Here is a 20,555-nt window from a genome sequence, read left to right as displayed (position 1 = left end):
ATATAATTTCCCTCTGCTGTTTTGAAGTTGTCTAATTTCAAGCCCCTTTATGCTACACTGATCCATGAAAATTTTTTGATATATGCTGTTTCTTTCACTGCCATTGAGGCTTCCATCTCTCCGTTGGCTCTTGTGTACCTGGACTGACAGGGTGCAAAGCTTTGGCTGGCAGAACAAAAGCATCCAGATCTGGTAGCAGATGTACACTCGTGTTTAAGAACTGTTGGAGAACACAGCAGTGTAGTGTTTCAACAGAAGACAGCCCTGATAATTGAATTGCAGAACCTTGCAGCATATTTTGGATCTACCTTACTGTATTAGGCAGTGTATCTTTTGTCTGTGTGTTGTGCATTGCCTGGGAAGCCCCAATCCTGCAAACTTCTGTGCTACTTTTTTTAATTAAAAAGTGGAACTTCTGAAAAGAGACATTCCAGTGGGAGCAGACTTCACAAGAGATTCTCTTCTAGGCTGTTCTTTCAGTGTACTTCACAGTAAAATAAGTACTTCTGTTGATCAGGGAGTTCAGCCCTGTCATCAGCTGTGTAATAAGGGTTGATGATTTACAGACTTCTGAAGGAAAACTGAAAGCAGATATCCTCCATGAGTCCAATGACTGGGTCTCAATCTCATCATTAGTCTAAAGCTACCCTGTGTCGTTGTGGACTGCTGCTTTTCTTAAACTGGAAATAGGCTGAGTTGTGCTAAAGTTTTCTGCTGTCTTCCTCCCATCCTCTTCACTTACCAGAGACTGCACAGACACTGTTACAGACCTATCTATGTGACTGTATAACTCTCTCTGCTGCTGCTTAGGGAGAGGCAGGTGCTTATTAGTATGTTTGTATAGGCAACATTTGACCAGATTTGCAGGAAAAAAACCCCAACCAACTAGCCAAGCCCACATTGAAAGGTATTTAATATGAAACCAACAAAGTGTTTGTAGGTGCAAATTAGTTGCCTAATTTCAAAAGCTGTTGTCCAGTTAGGCTGAGAATATAGGAAGATCTTAGGGGAGATCGTGACTTGTCTCTTTGAATCTCAGTTCCTCAAGTGTGTGATGTGCACGCTGGTGCTTCTTGTTCCATGTGGGGATTGCTAAACCCTTGATGGTGAGGGCAGGTACTCGCTGTAGGAGAGGAGGAATTAGAGACAAAAGTATTGTCAGCATAGGAAATTGAAATAGCTCTAGAAGCCGTATGTAAGTGGACTGGGCCTTGTAATAGGGTTAAACAACTGATAAAGATACGGTTGAATAGTGGCAAGATTTACATGCTAAGAAGGTTCTGTTACTGTGTGGCAGGGTCAAAGTACTAAACTGAACAGTAGTTTCTGGAGTAGAATTTTGGATGGACTGCAGGAGAGATGTATTTGCATTTGTCAGGACTATCAAATGATGGAGTAATACCTTGATCAGGATTTAGCAGAGAGGAAAGGCTAAATTATTATAACATTTTGACCATGAAATAAATGATTACTTTTGTTCTTAGTGGCCCCCAAGTTCACTTCTACAACCCTTCCTTCATGAATTGGTGTTTTATAAATTAATTTATTTTCTCACCTTTGGACTCAGTATGGTCAGGTTATTTGTCCTGTTTGATTTAAGTTAGTTTTATTTCACGGGGAATAATAATGTGATGTTGCAGTTACTGTGACACATTTGGTCTTGCAAAATAATCAAGAAAACCTACTAATCTAGTAACAAAATCTGCTTACGACAAATTCTACTACTGCTATAACTAGAGCATGCTAACTTTAGACTGATATGTATCTTAAAAGATAGTATCTCTTCCAATTCAATTACTTTCCTTTTTTAAATAGGTATGCTGTTTTTAGGATCTGCTCTGTGACCACTTAAGTTGTCAAAAGCTTTGTATGCTGTTTGAAACACTACCACAGAGTTTGAAGTCTTTGAAGCCTACGCAATCTATTAGTGTTTTGTATTACTAAGGAAATCCCAGCATCCCAAGATGTTTTCCAACCTGCTTCCTTGAGGGAATTTATTTGATCTTAGAAATATTATTGCACGTTGCGGTCTGCTTGTTGCTGCCTTGTAACTTTTAAATTAGAGATGATTAAAAAGCCATAGTATTGGCTGCTGTGAGGATAGTACCTGTGTTCTCTCACTACTCAGATTTCTGATCCAGCAGTTGGGCTAGACACCAGTGAACTTAGCCCTTCTCAACTTAGTGTTTGCTACAGGCAAGTTGTTTTCAGCTAATAATTTAAATTTGGTATTTTTTTTCTTCATTTGATGTTTTGTACAGTCTGTTTATGATGACTTCCTGCAGTAGGAGTGAACATTCAGAATGAACTGTTACACTGAATTTTACTGAGATGTTATTTTTTTGTCACCAAGGGATGAATGATCTTTTTCGTGATTCTTTCTTATTAAAGATGTAAGTGGCTTTAATCTTGTGATTGTATGTCTGTGCAGTATGCTGTCAGGTGCAGGTTTTAGTCAGAGTACATAAATGCTGGAGATTAATTTGTTATTTTCCACTTTGTCAATCACATACTCCCAAAGATCTTTACCAAGCAATGGGGCAGTGTTTGTGCCTGTAATAACAAATACAGTAAATGGACCAGGCAGGATGTATGCAACATGAGCTCAAGGGAACCTTCCTAAAAGTCTTCTGTCATTGGTAGCATAGAGTTAGCAACTCTGAAAACCCTTGCTGTTCTGATGCAGTGTCATCTAACTCTGAAAAAGATCCAATTTGAGTCAAAATGCTGGCAGTTGTTAATGACCTGTGTATCTGAGAACTCCCAGTGTTGTAATTTGAGTGCGCCCAAAATAGGACTTGGAAATAGCAAGAAGCTCTTAAATATCTTGGATAAATAGGACCTTAGGGGACTTTATGCAGGAGATGAGGGGACACATGCTTGTCTTGAAGTCTTCTTTCACAGGGACTCTATCTATTCTTTATATATGGTGTCTAGACATGTGTACGAAAATATGTCCATATTACAAGTGCGGACCATAGCAGTCGCCTACTTAGGCAGTAAGCTGTTTTCAGAGGCAGGACTTGAGTGTTTGGTAGCATAGTGGTGGTTATAAATTCTTACACAAATGCCAATAACTAAGTAGCAGTTTTGTGGAAAGAGAGCTTTACCACTGGACGTGTAAGCATAACAGTGGCTCCGTCACTGGATCTCTTGGCGTCTTGTTGTACTTTGAATGTGTGATAAGAGATGCATCATTTCTGTTCACTTTAGGTCTTCTCATAGCATGTCTTATGAGGAGCTCCTGAGGGAACTGGGATTGTTTAGCCTAGTGAAGAGTCTAAGAGGAGACCTTATTGCTTTCTACAACTGTCTAAAAGGAAGATGTAATGAGGCCAATGTTGGGCTCTTCTCCCCAGTAGCTAGTGACAGGACAAGAGGTAATGGCCTCAAGCTACACCAGGGGAGACTTGGCTATTAGGAAGAAGTTCTTTACTGAAAGAGTGGTTAGGCATTGGAACAGGATGCTCAGGGAAGTGATGGAGCCACCATACCTGGAGGTGTCCAAAATACGTATAGATGTGGTGCTTAGGGACATGATTTAGTGGTGGGCTTGGTAGTGTTAGGATAATGGTTGGACCTGATGATCTTAAAGGTCTTTCCCAACCAAAATGATTCTATGATTCTCTGAAGTTTGTGGAGTAGAGTCTGAGACTGGGATAGGAAAGATACATGAGGAAAAAAGAAAATTGTGAAGGCTAGGGAGGACAGCGAATTAGAACAGATCAGAGGGGAAGAGAGGGTAATGGGTTAAATAGTTTTGGATTGCCTGTGTGTGGTACATCCTAGAGCTCTGCATGCATCTCAAAAGTCTTACATCACTGATCTTTGATTTTTATCAGCATTCTTGAGGAAGGCTGTAATCTCTTTTACTGTTGTTTACTAGCTTAAAATAGTGGAGGCTGATCTGAAGTTTTCAGTTCTACTCTTGGTATCATACTGCTGTACTGCTGACAGAATTTGTCATGTGATACTTAGATGTGTAATACCAGTTTCTTTTATTTAAATTCTTAAATAACATGCAAAGTCTACATAGAAACAACCTTTAAGTTGGAAAGTCAAGCAACTCATAAATTCCAGAATTGAGCTTGCCTCTGCTTTGTTAATTAAGTTCTCTTGCTGCACCTTATGATACCATCTTTAATTACCCGATCACATTAGTTTTTCCAAAGCTGCTTGCTTCATGCACAGGACAGATCTGCTCAAAGGGTGAATCAGGCCTGTGCAGTGAAGGACACTTTTGCCTGGAGGAGTCTGCTGAACTTTTACAGAAATGGGAGGATTTCTGTTTGAAGGAGGGGGCTGACAAAGAGGAAACTGGGAGGAAGTGGACAGGCGATCTGAAGAATAGGTCAATTAAATATTCTCTCGGATAATTAGGTAAGGTATTAAGCAAACCACTTAGAGCAGGCTTTTTCTAAATCGTCTATAAGCATGCGTCTTGTTTTCCGAGTGGTTTTTAGTAGAAATGTTAGGCGCACAGAGCTGTAAGCAAAAGTCACCAGAAGCTGTGCATTGAACATATAGTGGTACTTACTTAAGTCAGTAACGATAAAAACCCAAGATCCTAGGCCTCTGAAATTGGGATTTCAAATCCACTTGCTGCTTTGATTATTTTTTATCTTAAATTATTTTTTCTAATTTTTTTTTCCTGTGCAGGAACATCAGTAATGTCAAAATAGTACTATTTATTTTTACAGGACTGTTTAAGAAGTAGCAGTATACTGGTAAGTGCCTTCAAGTAAATGAGCATATGAGAGAGAGGCAGGTGAGAAGTGTGAGTGGAGAGACAAGGAGTAGAGAGACTTTGACGATATAAGGTATTACTTCTGTTCCCAGTGTTGCCTGGCTCTCATGAGCTAGTTCTTACTGGTTTCGTAGAATCATAGAATGCATTGGGCTGGAAGGGACCCCCAAAGGTCATCAAGTCCAACCCCCTTGCAGTGAGCAGGGCCATATTTAGCTAGATCAGGTTGCCCAGAGCCCCATCAAGCCTGATCTTGAATGTCTCCAGTGATGGGGCCTCCACCACCTCTCTGAGCAAACTGTTCCAGTGCTTTACCACCCTTATGGTAAAGAACTTCTTCCTAATATCCAATCTAAATCTACCCGTTTCTAGTTTAAAACCATTGCCCCTTGTCCTAGCACTACATGCCCTTGTAAACAGTCTCCTGTAGGCTCCCCTCAGGTACTGGAAGGCCTCTATAAGGTCTCACTGGAGCCTTCTCCAGACTGAAAAACCCCAACTCTTCAGCCTGTCTTCATAGGGGAGGTGCTCCAGCCCCCTGATCATCTTTGTGGCCCTCCTCTGGACCTGCTGCAACAGGTCCATGTCCTTCTTGTATTGAGGGCTCCAGAGCTGAACACAGCACTCCAGGTGGGGTCTCACCAGAGCAGGGGAGGAGAATCACCTCTCTTGATCTGCTGGCCACACTTCTCTTGATACAGCCCAGGATGCGATTTGCCCTCTGGGCTGCAAGCACGCATTGCTGGCTCATATCCAGCTTTTCATCTACCAGTACCCCCAAGTCCTTCTCGGCAGGGCTGCTCTCTATCACATCATCCCCCAGCTTGAATTGATTGTGAGAATTATCCCGGCCCAAGTGCAGGACCTTGCACTTGGCCTTGTTGAACCGCATGAGATTCACATGGGCCCACCTCTCCAGCTTGTCCAGGTCCTTTTGGATGGCATCCCATCCCTCAGGCGTGTTGACTGCACCACTCAGCTTGGTGTCACCTGCAATCTTGCTGAGGGTGCACTCGATCCCTCTGTCTGTATCATTGATGAAGATATTAAACAGCACTTGTTTTGCACAGTGCTCTCCAGCGCATCTGGTTCTGGGTGGTTTATTATCTGGAGAGTAGTTTGTATGGAGCGCCAGCTTCGTTCTGGAGGTAGTGTTACCCAAACAGGTAAAGCAGCAATTTTGCCTGGCTTCTCCACACATGGAATGCTTTATCTGCAAAAAGGATGAACTAGATTCTATTAATTGTATTGCATGAGAGTGTTGAGAAAATGTATAGGAAATGCATCTTATGTGCTGTAAGAAACAAGGGTTAGGGTGGAGGAGGTAGACTGATCATGCAGTTGAATCTTGTTGAATCTTGAACATGTGAATATGCATATATAGATACAGGGGAATGCATAACTATCTTTTGCTTTTTGCTTGCCTCAGAAATCTTAAGGTTGTAGCCTGTGTATTTTTGGACATTTTAAAAATGGCAAAAGTTGCTGCTACTTTTGAGACAGGCTGTATGTTTCCGTGTGCTAACAGTTTCAAGAATATAAGCAGAGCACACATGCAGGGAGCAGAGATGTGCACTGTAGAGAAAAGATTTTATCTTTTAAGATATGTGCAGAGAAATACCTATTATACTGGCAAAAAATTGCTATATTGGCTTTAGCAACTTACAATACAAAAATATCCAGTGAATGTCCAGGAGCCCTGGGGTCCTAATGAAGACTGGAGAAAAGGAGAGCACTTCAAAATGCAGTCCTTAATGAAAATAAAAATCTGTTATGATTTACAGGAGTTTTAGGAACTTGTCATGTATTTACTGTCATCCTAAACCCTTTGTACGGTGTTGTGGAGGTTTGGTTTGGGTGGGGTTTTTTTGGTGGTGGGTTTTGGGTTTGTTTTTTTTGTCTTTTGGGGGGTGGGGTGTTTTTTTGTGGTGCTTTGGTTGGTTGGTTGGTTTGGTTTTTTTTCTATGGCCCAAAACTGGATTAAATAAAAAGCCTAGTTGGTCTGCAAAAAGGAGAATAAAAATGTAAAGCTTATGGAGGGGAGAGAAAAAAAAAAGGGGGGGGGAGGAGGACTGTGTGACTTAGATATTGGTGCTTGAGGGAATAATGTGTTCTTTTAAGCCTCTCAAATATCTGGAAGATATCTGTCTGTTTCGTTTTAACTTTCCCCTGCAGGTGTGCAACTACTTTGATACTCAGACATCTAGGATATTAAATAGTGGATGAAAAGAATGTTTCAATGTTTGGTCTTATAGTCCTTTAATATGTCATCTCAATTTATTTGGCTTTGGATACATGAATGTTTTATCTTTTATGTTGTTTGGTTTTGGTTATTTTGGTACTGACATAGGTGCATCCTTCTACTTGCATATGGAGTTCTACAGATCTTTTCAACTGTTTATGGTATGCCTTCTGACAGAAAATCCTAGGTATTTGTAATTATATCTATTCATGGTAATATTGTTTTTAAAAATAGAGAAATTACATGTACTTTTTAACTTGTGTAGTCTATACAATATTAGTTACTCAACAACTCTGAAGAGAGGCATGGTCAGATGGCAAAAATGTCGCAATGAAAAACTAAAAATGTAGTGACATATGCATAAAATGTTTACTGCATGACCTTCTGTTATGCTTATTTATTTCAGTAGCACCTTAATTCAGTCACTGATCTCAAAAGTTTGACCATTGGAGACTATTATCATTAGGAAAAGTTTGAGAAGATGGTGCCATATAACATGCTTTTGAAAATTGTGTCCTCAAACTGAATTAAAAGAAAAAAGGTTTCAGTGTTCTCTTTAAATATGTTATTTTTTGTTATACACTGTAATTTGATGTGCATAGGTATATGTGTGGTTTGGTTTTGTTTTGTTTTTTAAACAGATTTCTGTGGATACCAAAGCTCAAAACACAGTGTCATCATCATCATGATGCTTGAACATCTGTAACTAACTACAGGATTTTAAAAGAAATCCAGCATGGCCTAGTTGACTTGACCTTTGGAAAATTTATAATGTCCTCTGGAACCAGTATCAGCAAAAATCGGCAGGCTCCGAGCCTGCAGGGTGTTGACCCAGAAACATGCATGATAGTATTTAGAACACACTGGGCTCAGGTAATTGTAATTAGTTTTATTGATTTGAAGTAGGCTGCATTAATAGGAATTTGCTTCATTCTTTCTTTAGGGCTAATCCTGAATTGCTCAGGACCAAATGTCTTTTATTCAGAATGAGGTAGATGACACTGAAACATTTCGAATACAGAAAGGTAATTGACCTTTCACGGTATGGTTTGACTTTACTAATCACACTTTGAACTCCAGATTTGCATCTAAATGGGAAGTGGTAGGGTATGGTAATATCTTATGGAAGGTCTAGATCTTCTTACCTGCTTTCCTAGTGATTCACTGTAACTTGTAGTCTGAAGCAAACCTCTGTGCTTCCTTTCCTTTTGCTGGCTATGGCTTGCCTATCTTTTGTAAAGTATATTAGATGCATGGTGCAAAGCTGTGTGTAGTGTTGTCTGTTAGGGATAGATGTAGATGATGTACTTTAGCATATTCTAAAAATCGTTTGCATGTCATCAGGATTATAATTGCTTTTAGGCAAAGATGTTTTGCTCTGAGCACCACAATGTAAGGTCTTATTTGCTGCAGTAATATGAATAGCTAATTGTTTATGTAAAATTGATTTCTGTGCCCCTGCTTTTGTTCTTTTTTGGCTGTCCCAAGAAGCAAGCCAGACAAATGATGGTGTTTCCAAGCTATTTCCAGAGTCAGAGGAGGCGTTCACTTTAGTGATGTTGTCATGTTAGGGGAGCCGCTCTTCCTTTGTGTTTTTGTGGCAATTACCCTCCACAAAAAGGCTAAAGACAGTGGTTGTTTCACAGATGATGAGCTTCATTGATTGCATGCAGAACAGAATTTAATCCAGGGGTATAAGTGCCAGGATCACAATTGTTACTCAATCCTAAATCTATATTGAATGTTGCAAGAGTATGTAGGCATCAGTGGCCATTTGGTATCATATAAGATGTGGCAAGGAAAGATCAGCTCTGTGGGCTTCTGCTATTCTTACTACTGCAAATCACATCACGATACCGATACTCCTGAGCGCAGTTACTGTGGCTGAAGAGCTGGCCCTTTGATTTCAGTCCTCTGTGACAAAGAAACTTATTTCAGATGCCATTGAAACCCAATTTCTGAATGCTAAGGAAACCTAGTTTATCCATACTTCAGGTAACCCCAAGTTTTCAGCAGTAGGACAAGTGGCAAATTTAGGTGCTTATAAAAAAAAAAAAAAAAAAGAACAATAGCATTACGTTTTGGCCTCATGCATGCCAAATGTGAAACTTTCAAATTTAGAAAGTTTGACAGACAAAAAAAAAAAAGCATAAAAAGAGTTTGTGCTTTTTGTGTTAAGAGTTTTGATTATTTTTTTTTTTCTTACAGAGTTAAGTGCATATTTTTTAAAAATGCATTCAAATATCTGATCTGCCTTTGTTTCTCTTTAGGTTCTGAAAATCTTAGAGAAGCATGATCCTTTGAAAAACACGCAGGCAAAGTACGGGGCAATTTCACCTGATGAGGCCAGCACTGTTCAGAATTATGTGGAACACATGCTTTTCTTATTAATTGAGGAGCAAGCAAAGGATACCTCAATGGGGCCTATTCTGGAGTTCGTGGTCTCAGAAAATATCATGGAGAAGCTTTTTCTTTGGAGCCTACGTCGAGAGTTCACTGATGAGACAAAAATCGAGCAACTCAAAATGTATGAAATGCTAGTAACCCAGTCTCATCAGCCTTTGCTGCATCACAAGCCCATCTTGAAGCCTTTGATGATGTTACTGAGTTCCTGCTCAGGAACAGCTACTCCAACAGTGGAAACAGAGTTGGTTGTCCTCTTGAACCAGCTCTGCTCTATAATAGCCAAAGATCCCTCTATTTTAGAACTGTTTTTCCATACCAGTGAGGACCAAGGAGCTGCCAATTTCCTCATATTTTCCCTGCTGATTCCCTTCATCCATCGAGAAGGAACAGTAGGCCAACAGGCCCGTGATGCGCTGCTTTTCATAATGTCTCTGTCTGCAGAAAATAATGTTGTTGCAAACCACATAGCAGAAAACACCTATTTTTGCCCAGTAAGTTGTTCTTGTTTTGCTTGATCTTCAGTGCTAAACTGTCTCCCCTGTATTCTTCTCAACCTTTTCTGTCACTTTTGATAAAGATGTGTTGTTTCTGATAACAGCTATTTCACAAGTTGTAATGCTGTTTAAGCCAGCCCTACTGCCAAACTCAGTCTTGCTCCTTGGTTCCATACCAGTGTCTTGTGCTTTGGGCCAGCACAAGTGTTTTTGCAGTCACACAGTGAGTTGAATTGGGAAACGGATGGAAGTTATAGCAGAACTTGGTGGGAGGGAAACCTGTTCTGTCTCACTGTGAGGCCCCTAAGAGATTCTGGGAGTGAAAGGACTGAGAAATGGGAACGTGTTCTGAGGCTGTTGTTTCTGGTGGCAATGCTAGCTTAAGCGGCCTGTGCTTGCCACACTGTAATATCAGCTCAACAGTTCAAAAAATAAGTGTGAAAATAGTGTGAGTGTTACAGAAATGTTGTATTTTTGCAAGATAAAAGGGAGACTTGCTCTTTGTCACAGAATTGGATGTTTCTATGGCAGTTTCAGGTAAACAACCATCTTGCTATGTTGTACTCTTGCAAAACTTGGTAGCAGTGTTGTGTTGTTACATCTGTAAATCAATCTTATGACATGACTAGAAAACGTTTGCTGTTAAACCAGTAAACAATCTTTACAAACAAAGCCGCCCTACTGCAGTTTTAAAGCTAAAGCAGAATGGACGTGGCAACAGCTGCTTCTTTATACCTTTTCACAAAAAGTAACTTGAGATCTGCAATGGATGGGTTCAAAACCAGATATCTTCCTGTAGAAAAGTTGCTCTTGTGTGCCAGTTTTTAGACTGATTCTTTTATCTTCTGCGTGGCTTGCATTTTAGTTTAATACATGCCAGAAAAAATAAAGTGGAGGGGAGCCTTACATAGCTGCTAAAACAGAGAGCTGTAGAGCAGAGAACACTAGAATCCCTGCCTTAAGTTTTAGTGCCTGACAGCTGTTCCAGACATAGGTTTCCATTTACTCTGAGATTGTTATGTCCTTTGAGCAGCAGGGCAGAGCCAGGTTTGCAGGCTGAAGAAGGCATACAAGTTCCAAAGCAAAACTTCGAAATGGTTTCCTTTGTAAGTTGTAAATATTGCGTCAAATTTCTTGTGCTGAGAGGCTCCAGTTGACCTTCTTTAACAGATGGTGCTAAAGAATATGAACTTGATTCTTAAACTGTCCCTGAGACAGATACCATTATTGGATCTGTGCTATAACTTCCACAATTACATCTTCCAATTAATTAAAAAAAAAAAAAGCAGCCTTTTTACACTGAAGATAAAAGCCAGCTATATTAACCTTCGAACAGCGGGGAGCCATGATTGACAATCATTCTAATTAGGAAGGCTTCTTGTCAGAATGTGCTAAAATCAGAGTTTTCTGAACAGTAATGAGACTGCCCTAAATCTATAATAAAACTTTAATGCAGTGCCATAGAATTAGCTCGCTAGCACAACATCTTTTTTGAATTTGTGTGATGAGCTGAAGGAACAGGTTTTGTTCTGGTGGAAGACTCTGTAGATGTCAGTGGTATTGCTCTGCTACCACTGAAATTGGTGCCGATGTGGCCTCAGCTATTCTGCAAAACAGCTAGCACAGTCCTGATAGGAGCAGCATTTGAGTGGCACTGTGTTGATGCTATCTCTGGCGCTGGGGCCAAGCTGGTTGGTAGCACATAGAGTTTTCTTTACCATGCCTTATTGCATAGTATAGACATGCCCTGGAGTGGGGCCTGGCCATAAATCTCTGCTGCCTCATATACCCGATTCAGTGTTAGATCTGTGCCAAAGTGAACCTGAAGGCTTTCTTGATGCGATTTTTTGAGCTAACTTTGGTTGGCGGCTTCTTAAAACTACATTGTCCATAGTATTTAAAACTGTATGTGAATAAACTATAAGGAAGAAGGGGACAGACTGCAGTAAGACACATCACTAACAAATGCTTTTAACATAGAATGTGTAGACAATCTATTGGGCTAAGTTTTCTGATTTCATAGAATTTTTCTGCCCTATCATTGTGTTTTGACCTGAAAGTTTTCTGAATCTGATTGAAGATACCGGCTGTTCAGTATTATAATAAGAAAAAGAATATTTCTGAAGAATTTTTAGCAGGATAACATCTCAAAGTCTCTCCACAAAACTTCATATTTGTAAATAGCTCACAGCTTAGGAAAGCAAGTATTAAAACAGGAGGAGGTATGCCTTGAAAAGTTGAGGCTGCACAGAGGCATAAAGACTATGGATGTGGGAGGAAAGGGAATTATTAAAGGGAAGGAATTGTCCAGATAGCAGCTGATTATATGATTAAAATATGTTCTTTATATATATGTGCCGGATTACAATTCACACAGTCAGTGTCTTTTATGAGTCAAGAGAGAGCAAGTCAAGGACACTGGTTTGCAGAGAGAGTCATGACTCGATGATGAGAAAGTAACTACTGGAGAGGCTTGTAAAAGTAGATGAGCATGGGGGGTTGACATGACAAATGTTGAGAGAAGTTTAAAAGGACACTGCTCTGGGTAAAACAACAAATAAAACCAGTCTTGCCCTTCCAAGATGTGAACACATTTGTTTCTTTCCCTTTCAGATTTTTTTTTTCACTGATGTTTATAACTTTACTGATTAAAACTCCATAATGTAGTCTGTTTATGTGCCTTGTTTTATATGCCTGCTTATAGAATGTGAAGAGTTCAGTTAGTAATTTCAAATTGTAATCGTGTTTATACCGTACACTTCTGTGAACATTTTCAAAAGTTTTTTGCCTAAAGAGATGAAATTGCTTCCATTGGCTACTCTCTGTCTCAGTGCTTTAGAAACATAATTTCATAGAGCCATTTGTGTTGTAATTCATAGAAAAAACAAGAGCTTTTTAAACTTTACAGATTTTAGCAAGTACATCTGTCACTACTTACTTCAGTAAGTAAGACAAACTAAAGAATTCTTCGCTTCAAGACATTGACTGATTGTGAGTTCGCTGCTCCTTTTAGTGGAGAGTAGTATGTTTTGTTCAAGGTCGATTTCTTGTGCTTAAGGTCTAAACTTCCATATGAAGGAGAAATGTGGATAGTACACAGCTCTGAAAATCAGATTGCTTACTGACAGGGTAAGTATGAGTTTATGAATAGCAATTAAATTTTAAGCAGACAATGGAAAATCAAGTGTGCATTATTTAACAGGTTATAACACAAAAGAGACTCAAGTTCTCTCTTGAGAATTTTTTCCTTCCTAGAATCATCTGAAGCCTGGGTCTGTGAGTGTAAATGTGTGTGTGGGTTACATATAGGTAGTTCTATAGGCCTAGTAAGATCTTCCTAACTTTTTGCTTTGAGCTCTTCTACCGTGAGAGAGAGAGAAAAAGCAAAAAAGATTCTGGTTATAGAAGAATGTGGTTGTACAAATAAAGCTTTGCTGAATGGCTTTGGCTTCTTAGTTTTTTAGCATGGTTCCAGCATCTATCTTTTCTGTCTATGTAATATATGTGTATAAAAAAGTAGCAGAGTGTGCTGAAGCAGTGAATTTTCCACGGTATCCCCACCCTCTTAATGTTTGGTTTAATAGTGTATGCCAGAGTAAATGCATCTTCAAAATTGTGTGATTTAGGAATGGAAAGCATTCAGAAAGACAGCCTTTGTCTGACTGGATGGGTTAGCAGTTACAATTGGTTACGCTTGTGTATGATCAAAACCTGAATTCCCTTCTATGAACCCTTGATCTTTGATCTGCACATTGTCAATTGTTTGGTTTCTAATAGATAAAATAGTTGTGTTTCATCTGAGCTTTGACTGTCTAGCCTTGTAGATGCCAAGTAGCCCTCTGCAGAAAGAGGAAAAAATCTTACAATGTCTGTTGAATGAAAACTAAAAAGATTTCCGTCAGGCTGAGTCTTAATGTTCCCATTAGAATGAGGATCACCTTAAAAATTAACCTGAAGTTGTGTAAAATCATGTCAGAAGGATAAAAGTTGTCAGTAATATTTAGAAAGTTTCCAGCTTCAAATATCTTTACTAATTTAAAAACTTGGTCTGAAACTACCAATACCCTAGAGATATTCAGTAAAATGTAAAAAACCTTTTTGGAAATTGTAACTAAAAAATACAGTTTTGTGCTTCAGTGATATATTCTACAAAAATCATCAGTAAGCCTTAATACCACTGGAAACTGGAAACAATGTCTATACAGTAACTAACTTGGGGCTTTTTTATTTCTTCCCTTCCCAATAAATAAGAAAGGAAGATGAGAAACTACGAACAGGTAGAATTTTTTTAAAAGTGGATTCAGCTGAGTTCAAGTGCCTAGGAATGAAAGTCAACATATATCTGTGATCTATGTAAGGCTGAACTCCATTTGTTGATGGGGGGACTTTACTCCTCCATTTCCAATGTTTCGTATTTCCAAGAGAAATCACTTCATATAGGCATCTGTAAGCAGTAACATTCAAATTGCCAGTGGAAGACAAGCTGTAGATATGTGACAGTGATGGCTTCTTCTGGAAGGGACTGAAGGAAAGTGGAAAATTACTTTAGAAGTATTTAAAAAGAAATACAACTTTGGATTAAAAAAAAATATAAGACAACCTGATTTTCTCCATCACTTTCTCCTAAATACAAGCTCTCGAAAGAACCATATTATATGGAAAGCTTTTTAAAATAGTCATGTCTTTCTGCCACAGGATTTTTTGGAAAGGAAATTAATCTCAACGCTCTCTAATGTGACTAGTAAGAGAAACCATTTGTGGCATTGCCATTCAAGCAGATGCCCAGTGGGAAAGTTAAATTATCTCTCTTCTGTTTTTGAAATACAGGTGCTAGCAACAGGACTAAGTGGCCTCTATTCATCTTTGCCTGCAAAGCTGGAAGAAAAAGGAGAAGAGTGGCACTGTCTGCTGAAAGATGACTGGCTTTTGTCACCAGCCCTCGTACAATTCATGAATTCACTTGAATTTTGCAATGCTGTGATACAGGTAATGAAGCAGAGTTGGCCTGTCCTTTTGAAATAGTATTTTTTTATCTCTTCTGCAGAAGTTTCTAAATTACAGTTTATTTACTTTTATTAATGGCATGGATTTTTTAGGTTACACTAAAATAAGTTACTTATAAAATGAATGCTTTTGCTGTTTGTCCTGTTTATAAGGATGAATTAGTAAGTTTTTGGTTTTCAGGTGACAAATGTTTCACATGAAAGCAGTAGATTTGCATGGCGGCTTGATATTTCGTGGTGTACTTGGGAAGATATTAAGTTTAAAAAAAAAAAAAGAATAAATTAACATTGCATATTAATACCACTGTTGATACTAAAAGTAAATGGAATCCCTTTACATGTGGGAAAATGTAGTCTTTATATAATTAAGTGCTGAAAAACATTCTAAGCTCTTGTAAGAGCATAAAAAAGAAAATAGTTCATTTTGCCTGTTGGCGAGTACTGCATAAAGAAACCTTTCCAAGCAGAATTTAGGTATCTTCCTAGAAATAGAAATTCATTTTAGATTGGTCTGTTTTGAATCCACTCTCTGTTCTTAATGATTATTTCTTGATTACAGTTGTTTTTTTCTGGCTTCGATCCCTTACTATATTTTTTTTCTCTGGTCTGAATGTAACATGGTTTGTAGTTTTATATTTTTTTTAAGGCTAGAAAGCCCTATAGAACCCTTGTCCAGTATTTATTAAAACGTAATATAAATTCTGCAGAAACTGTGAATTTACATGTTACTTAAAGAAATGTGCTGAATTGGGTTGAAAATTTAGTCACGTTTACAGTTAAGGAAAAGATATTTTAGTGAGACGTGTGCTAAACACAGTAAAGCGACTGATTGACTATTAAAGCACTTAACAAGTAAAAATAATAGTAGCTGTCATTCTTTAAATGCAATATACAAGATTTTTAACATGCATATTTGAACTGTGAAGAGGAGACAATATTCATTTTGGTGTCTAAGCAGAATTTTCCTAAAGATCTACATTTGCAGGAGGTCATAATTGATACCTTTTTAAAAAAATTGATATAAAGGTTATTGCAGACAAATTTAAGAAGAACATATCATTTTAAAACCACTTTTCAAATAAACTCAGAACGGTTAAGGATCTTCAGCTGACATGCAGAAAGAGCAATTTCTGATTGCTGCTTGATGGTGTCTTTATAGTCTTTCTTCAGCTGAATTGAAAGCTCAGTTACCGCAGGAATTTTTTCTCTGTGCATGGAACCGTCTTTGTGGTGTGACTTGTTCTGTGTTGACCCAAAAACTTCAGCCAGAGATTAAAAAGGGACAGTGTAGCCAAGATCTCTTGCCATTTACTACTTTTTCCCCGGATCACAGCATAGGAAGGGCAACCCTTTTTCTTCCCCTTTCCAAAGTAAGGGTTACAAATTAAAGGAAGTATGGGAAGAACTGCAAGTGGGAGAATGTACTTGTGGCCACACGTAGGCTGTGACATTCCAATTTCTATGTGAACTTCAAACAGAATATATTAACTTAGAATGCTTCTGAAAGGATGTTTTTTTTCCTTTTATTGCATTTCTTTTAAATGCATGAATTGGTAATGTTTTCTTTGTGAAAACAAAATGAATGCTTCATTGTAAAAGTAAATTTTTGGCTTCTAATTACAGTTATTTTTTTTTTTAAGCTCATAACCAACCTATTGAATGAATAGTGTAGGGTTTATTTTCATTTCTGTTTGTTTTACAGTGGCTGGGAGAAGGGCATCTGAACTGTATGTTCTTACCCCATAGCTAGAGAACACTTTGGTTTACCTACTCTTGAACCATAGGAAAGCAGTTTTTCTGCTTTTTCTTCTTATAAGAGGACAAGTTAACAGTGGCAAATCCACCTTCTAGTGACCCTGACAAGGTTGCAGGAGCTAAATTTAGAATCTCAAATCTTCCTTTGATGCGTGGGTATACACACTTTTCTGTCCATCCATTCATCTTTGTCAGCGTGCGGGGAGATTGAAAAGCACTGTCCTCTAACTTGGGCAGGCTTACTGTAATTAAACATAGTTTGTATATTTCTTTGAAGAAGGAAAAATCTTTAAGAACCTGAACCACAGCAAATGCTGGTGAGAAGGACAAATGAACATGTCTTGTTAAATCAGAAAGGGTTTTGGTAGTGGATAGTAGTAGTCTATGCCCTGTCGTGTTTTAAATCTCACTGGAACTGTCTTTCTCTCTCACACCCTCTTAGGTGGCACATCCCTTGATACGTAACCAGCTTGTGAATTACATTTACAATGGATTTTTGGTGCCAGTAATGGCTCCTGCACTCCATAAGGTCAGTGGTGTATGCAAGCATAACGTGAAATAATAATGGGCAAAATCATTATGGATGATCTCTGCGTAAAGATACTATTAAATGTACTGTCAGTAGTGGCTTCCATATAATTGAGTAAGTTTCTGGGCTAACTTTCCATCTTTTCATTCCATACTTTCTATTTAGACTCTACGGATTATTAAGGAAGATACAGGTATTTCTGAAAATGTTTAAAATTCTGAAGTGAAATGAAGAACCAAAATGCTTCTGTTCTATAGGCTGACATATCATCAAAAAAGCAGTGACCTTTTAGATGTCACTTCATCGTGACAGACATGTTTCCGTGAAGACTTTTTTTTTTCCCCAAATGAACAATTTCCTTTTGGAAATTGTCCACAAGCAGAATGTTCAGTCAAGAAATATTATGCTAATTTTAGCAAAGTTGGTATTGTTTTATAGTTCCTTATCACAGTTGGTAGAGCTATTTTCATAAAGTGGAGAAGAAATGGAGTTTGGTATCAATTTTCTAATGTATTAGGGTGCAATTTATGTTGCTTTGAAGAAAAAAAATCCATTTTTCTTCAATTTTAGGGGCTATCCTTTGCAAAATGTATCACTGATGTTGGTGAATCACTTGATTATTTTTTATTATTATTTTTTGTTGGCTGCAGGAAACTATACCATGTAGTCATTTTACAGTCTTCATTGCCCTCTAAAGGGAATGCCTTGTTTGAGGAGAAAAAGTAGGAATTGCTGAGAGTAAGAATCCACCAAAAAACTGCCGGGAAAGGACTAATAAATTACTTTTTGAAGGGCTACTAAGCTTGCCAAGCAGAAAGCACTGCACCTGTTCCATTTTCTGAGAGGCCAATGTAACAGCATACCTTGCTTTCTAGTCTAGGACTTGTCTTGGCAGTTCACACAGTTCTTCATGGCAAACAGTCGCTTACCAAGAAAGTAGTAAGCAGTATAGAATCTCCTTCAATGATTCGGCAGATCTCCAAACATTTGGGAACTTGGCCAAGGCTGAAATAAAATTTGTCTGCGATCCAGGTCAAATCTGTAGTCTTGTCATTGGGATAGTTCACCTCCTTACCTGGCACTATTTTTTTTCTATTTCTGTATCTTTACTTGATCCTTTACCGAGACTGGGAATTAAAATCAGAAGTGAAAAGCTAACCAGCTTTAGGTCAAGGTTATGGATAACAAGGGAGATATCAGAATGTAGCTGTGGGATTCTAGTCTTAGTGGGTTCTGTTCTTACCTCTGAAGTATTTAAGACAAATTTTACATTGTTTTGAATGCTACCGTGATGATGAATGCCATTCTTATTGGTCAGTAAATCTGCTGACCCCCTGCTGGGTTCGTTATTTCCCTGTTGGTGTTACTTAAATCATTTAAAGCATGCTGTTCTGATTATTTTTTTTTTTTCATGTGATGAAAATTTTGTTGAACCTCATTTATGTACTCTGAAATTGGGAGAAATCATATTTCTCTTGAAAATGGAGGTGTTGGCTGCTAACATATGTGACTTTCAAGCCTAGATCTTTACTGAACCCCAACATTCTGTTTGATGCCTTGTTCTTCCGGTAATAAACCTTTCCTTGATTAGTGTTAAGTTTGACTTTTTCCTCTTTAAAAATTAACTACTTATGTGTATGAACTTCAAACATTTAATGGAGAAGATGGATTGCACCATCTAGTGGATCTGACACAAGGCGCTGTCATATGTGAGACCAAAACTCCATAGCAAAAGGAAAGTATATAGAGGCACATTTGACCTCTTCAGATTTTCTGTTCTGTGCCCCACGTTAATTTAATAAAAAATAAATATTTTATGTCTTTGCTTTTGGGACAGATGTCTGTGAGCTAAGACAGATAATTATGCTGTAACAGCTCTTTCATGCATTAAAATAGTTTCTAGTTGCCATTGAAAACATTTATGCTAAATTGAGGAGTAGGCTTTGAAAATGGTATTGCCCATTTGGGGACTTAAGTGTTGTAATTAGCCTTTAGGTTAAGAAAAATTGTGAAAGGCCAAAATGAGAGAAAGGCCAGATGCACCATGATGGTTTTTAAAACAGAAGTTCTTTCATTGAACACAATGATAAATGGATCTTGATTTTTCTTTCAAACTCAATTAAGTTGGTTTGTTACCCTAAAGTCTGCTTGAGGCTGCAGATTTTAGTTTTCCTCCAGTCATTCATGTTGTTCTGACACTTTCCGGCTTATGAGTTCAAATACAATGAGTAATGGATCGTGGTATAAATACCTGATGAGAAAGACAGATCTGCGAAGGTTAAAGGGAGGGATGGTCAGAAGAGATGGTAATTATTGATACCTCTTCCTAAGGTGTTCCTGCACATCTTATTTCTAGAATTTAACTCGTATGGCACAGCTGTTTCTGATAGCTGTTGGTGATAGACATGGAAGGAAGAAAGGAAGGGCGCCCAGACCTCATGTGACATTCCAGTCTTAACATCCCACATCCAATCTGGCACCCATGGTTCTATTTTAACATAAAAATTGGAAGGGAAATGAACTTCCGGCTCTGCTCTTGAATGACTGTTGGGTAGGCATGCTGCTTCAGACGTGTTCTCTCTGTACTATATTCTAGTTTTTCTTCAAGAAGTAATTTTTTGAGGAAAGAATTACTCTGCAGCAAGACACAGACTTGCATTTATTGTTTTTGCAAAGACGGCTCCAGTCAAGAATTTAGACATCTAGGAAATAAGTCTTCAATCTCTTCTGTTCTCAATGTGACAGAACTTGTTTTCTGTTTAAAACAACAGCAATGACATAAACAAATCATGTTAATGTGACTTCCTGTCTGATCACCAAATCAAATTTAGTTGATTCAAGTATATGAAATAAAATAAGCCAAACAGCTGCACAAGCACTATTAGATAAATTGTGTAGCTAATAGTCTTATGAGCTTTTAATCCCTCATGGAGTAATAGCAACATCAGTTTGTTTTTGCAACTGATGCGTTCAGATATGAGCAAAATGGCTGGTAGGAGGAGGGTTCTTCACTTTTGGATTAAAGCTAAGCCTATATTGTAAATGATAGGTGCTGCCCAGTCTCTTCCTTCCTCTTGTCTCTTCACAGAATCACAGAGCGGCTGAGGCTGGCAGGCACCTCTGGAGATCATCCTGTCAAACCCCTACTCAGAGCAGGGTCAGCTCAGGCAGGTTGCTCAGGGGCATGCCCAGTTGGATGTTGAATCTCTCCAGTGCTGGAGTAGCACACCTGCTCTCAGCAACACTGTTCCAGTGTTTGACCATGTAGAAAAGTGTGTGGTCTTTGTTTGGTTTTTTTTTTTATTTTATTGATGTGATGTCCAGTTGGAATTTCCTGGATTTCAGTTTGTGGCCTGTTGCTTCTTGTCCTTTCACTGGG

General features: G+C 38.4%; 1 protein-coding gene across 1 annotated transcript in view; it reads left to right on the top strand.

Annotated features, from left to right (window-relative positions):
• Nucleotides 1-7,760: 7,760 nt before the first annotated feature.
• The window catches only part of FHIP1A (FHF complex subunit HOOK interacting protein 1A), a 38,184-nt gene continuing 25,389 nt past the window's right edge, over nucleotides 7,761-20,555 (top strand). The window contains exons 1-4 of the mRNA XM_086464432.1: nucleotides 7,761-7,862; nucleotides 9,260-9,886; nucleotides 14,717-14,875; nucleotides 17,090-17,176. Of these exons, the coding sequence (XP_086320558.1) occupies nucleotides 7,761-7,862; nucleotides 9,260-9,886; nucleotides 14,717-14,875; nucleotides 17,090-17,176 (975 nt within the window). The remainder of the gene's footprint in view (nucleotides 7,863-9,259; nucleotides 9,887-14,716; nucleotides 14,876-17,089; nucleotides 17,177-20,555) is intronic.

The sequence above is a fragment of the Leptosomus discolor genome, chromosome 4 (assembly GCF_034619465.1).
Source record: "Leptosomus discolor isolate bLepDis1 chromosome 4, bLepDis1.hap2, whole genome shotgun sequence".
NCBI classification, from domain to species: Eukaryota; Metazoa; Chordata; class Aves; order Leptosomiformes; family Leptosomidae; genus Leptosomus; species Leptosomus discolor.
This window is presented reverse-complemented; position numbering and strand designations above follow the sequence as displayed.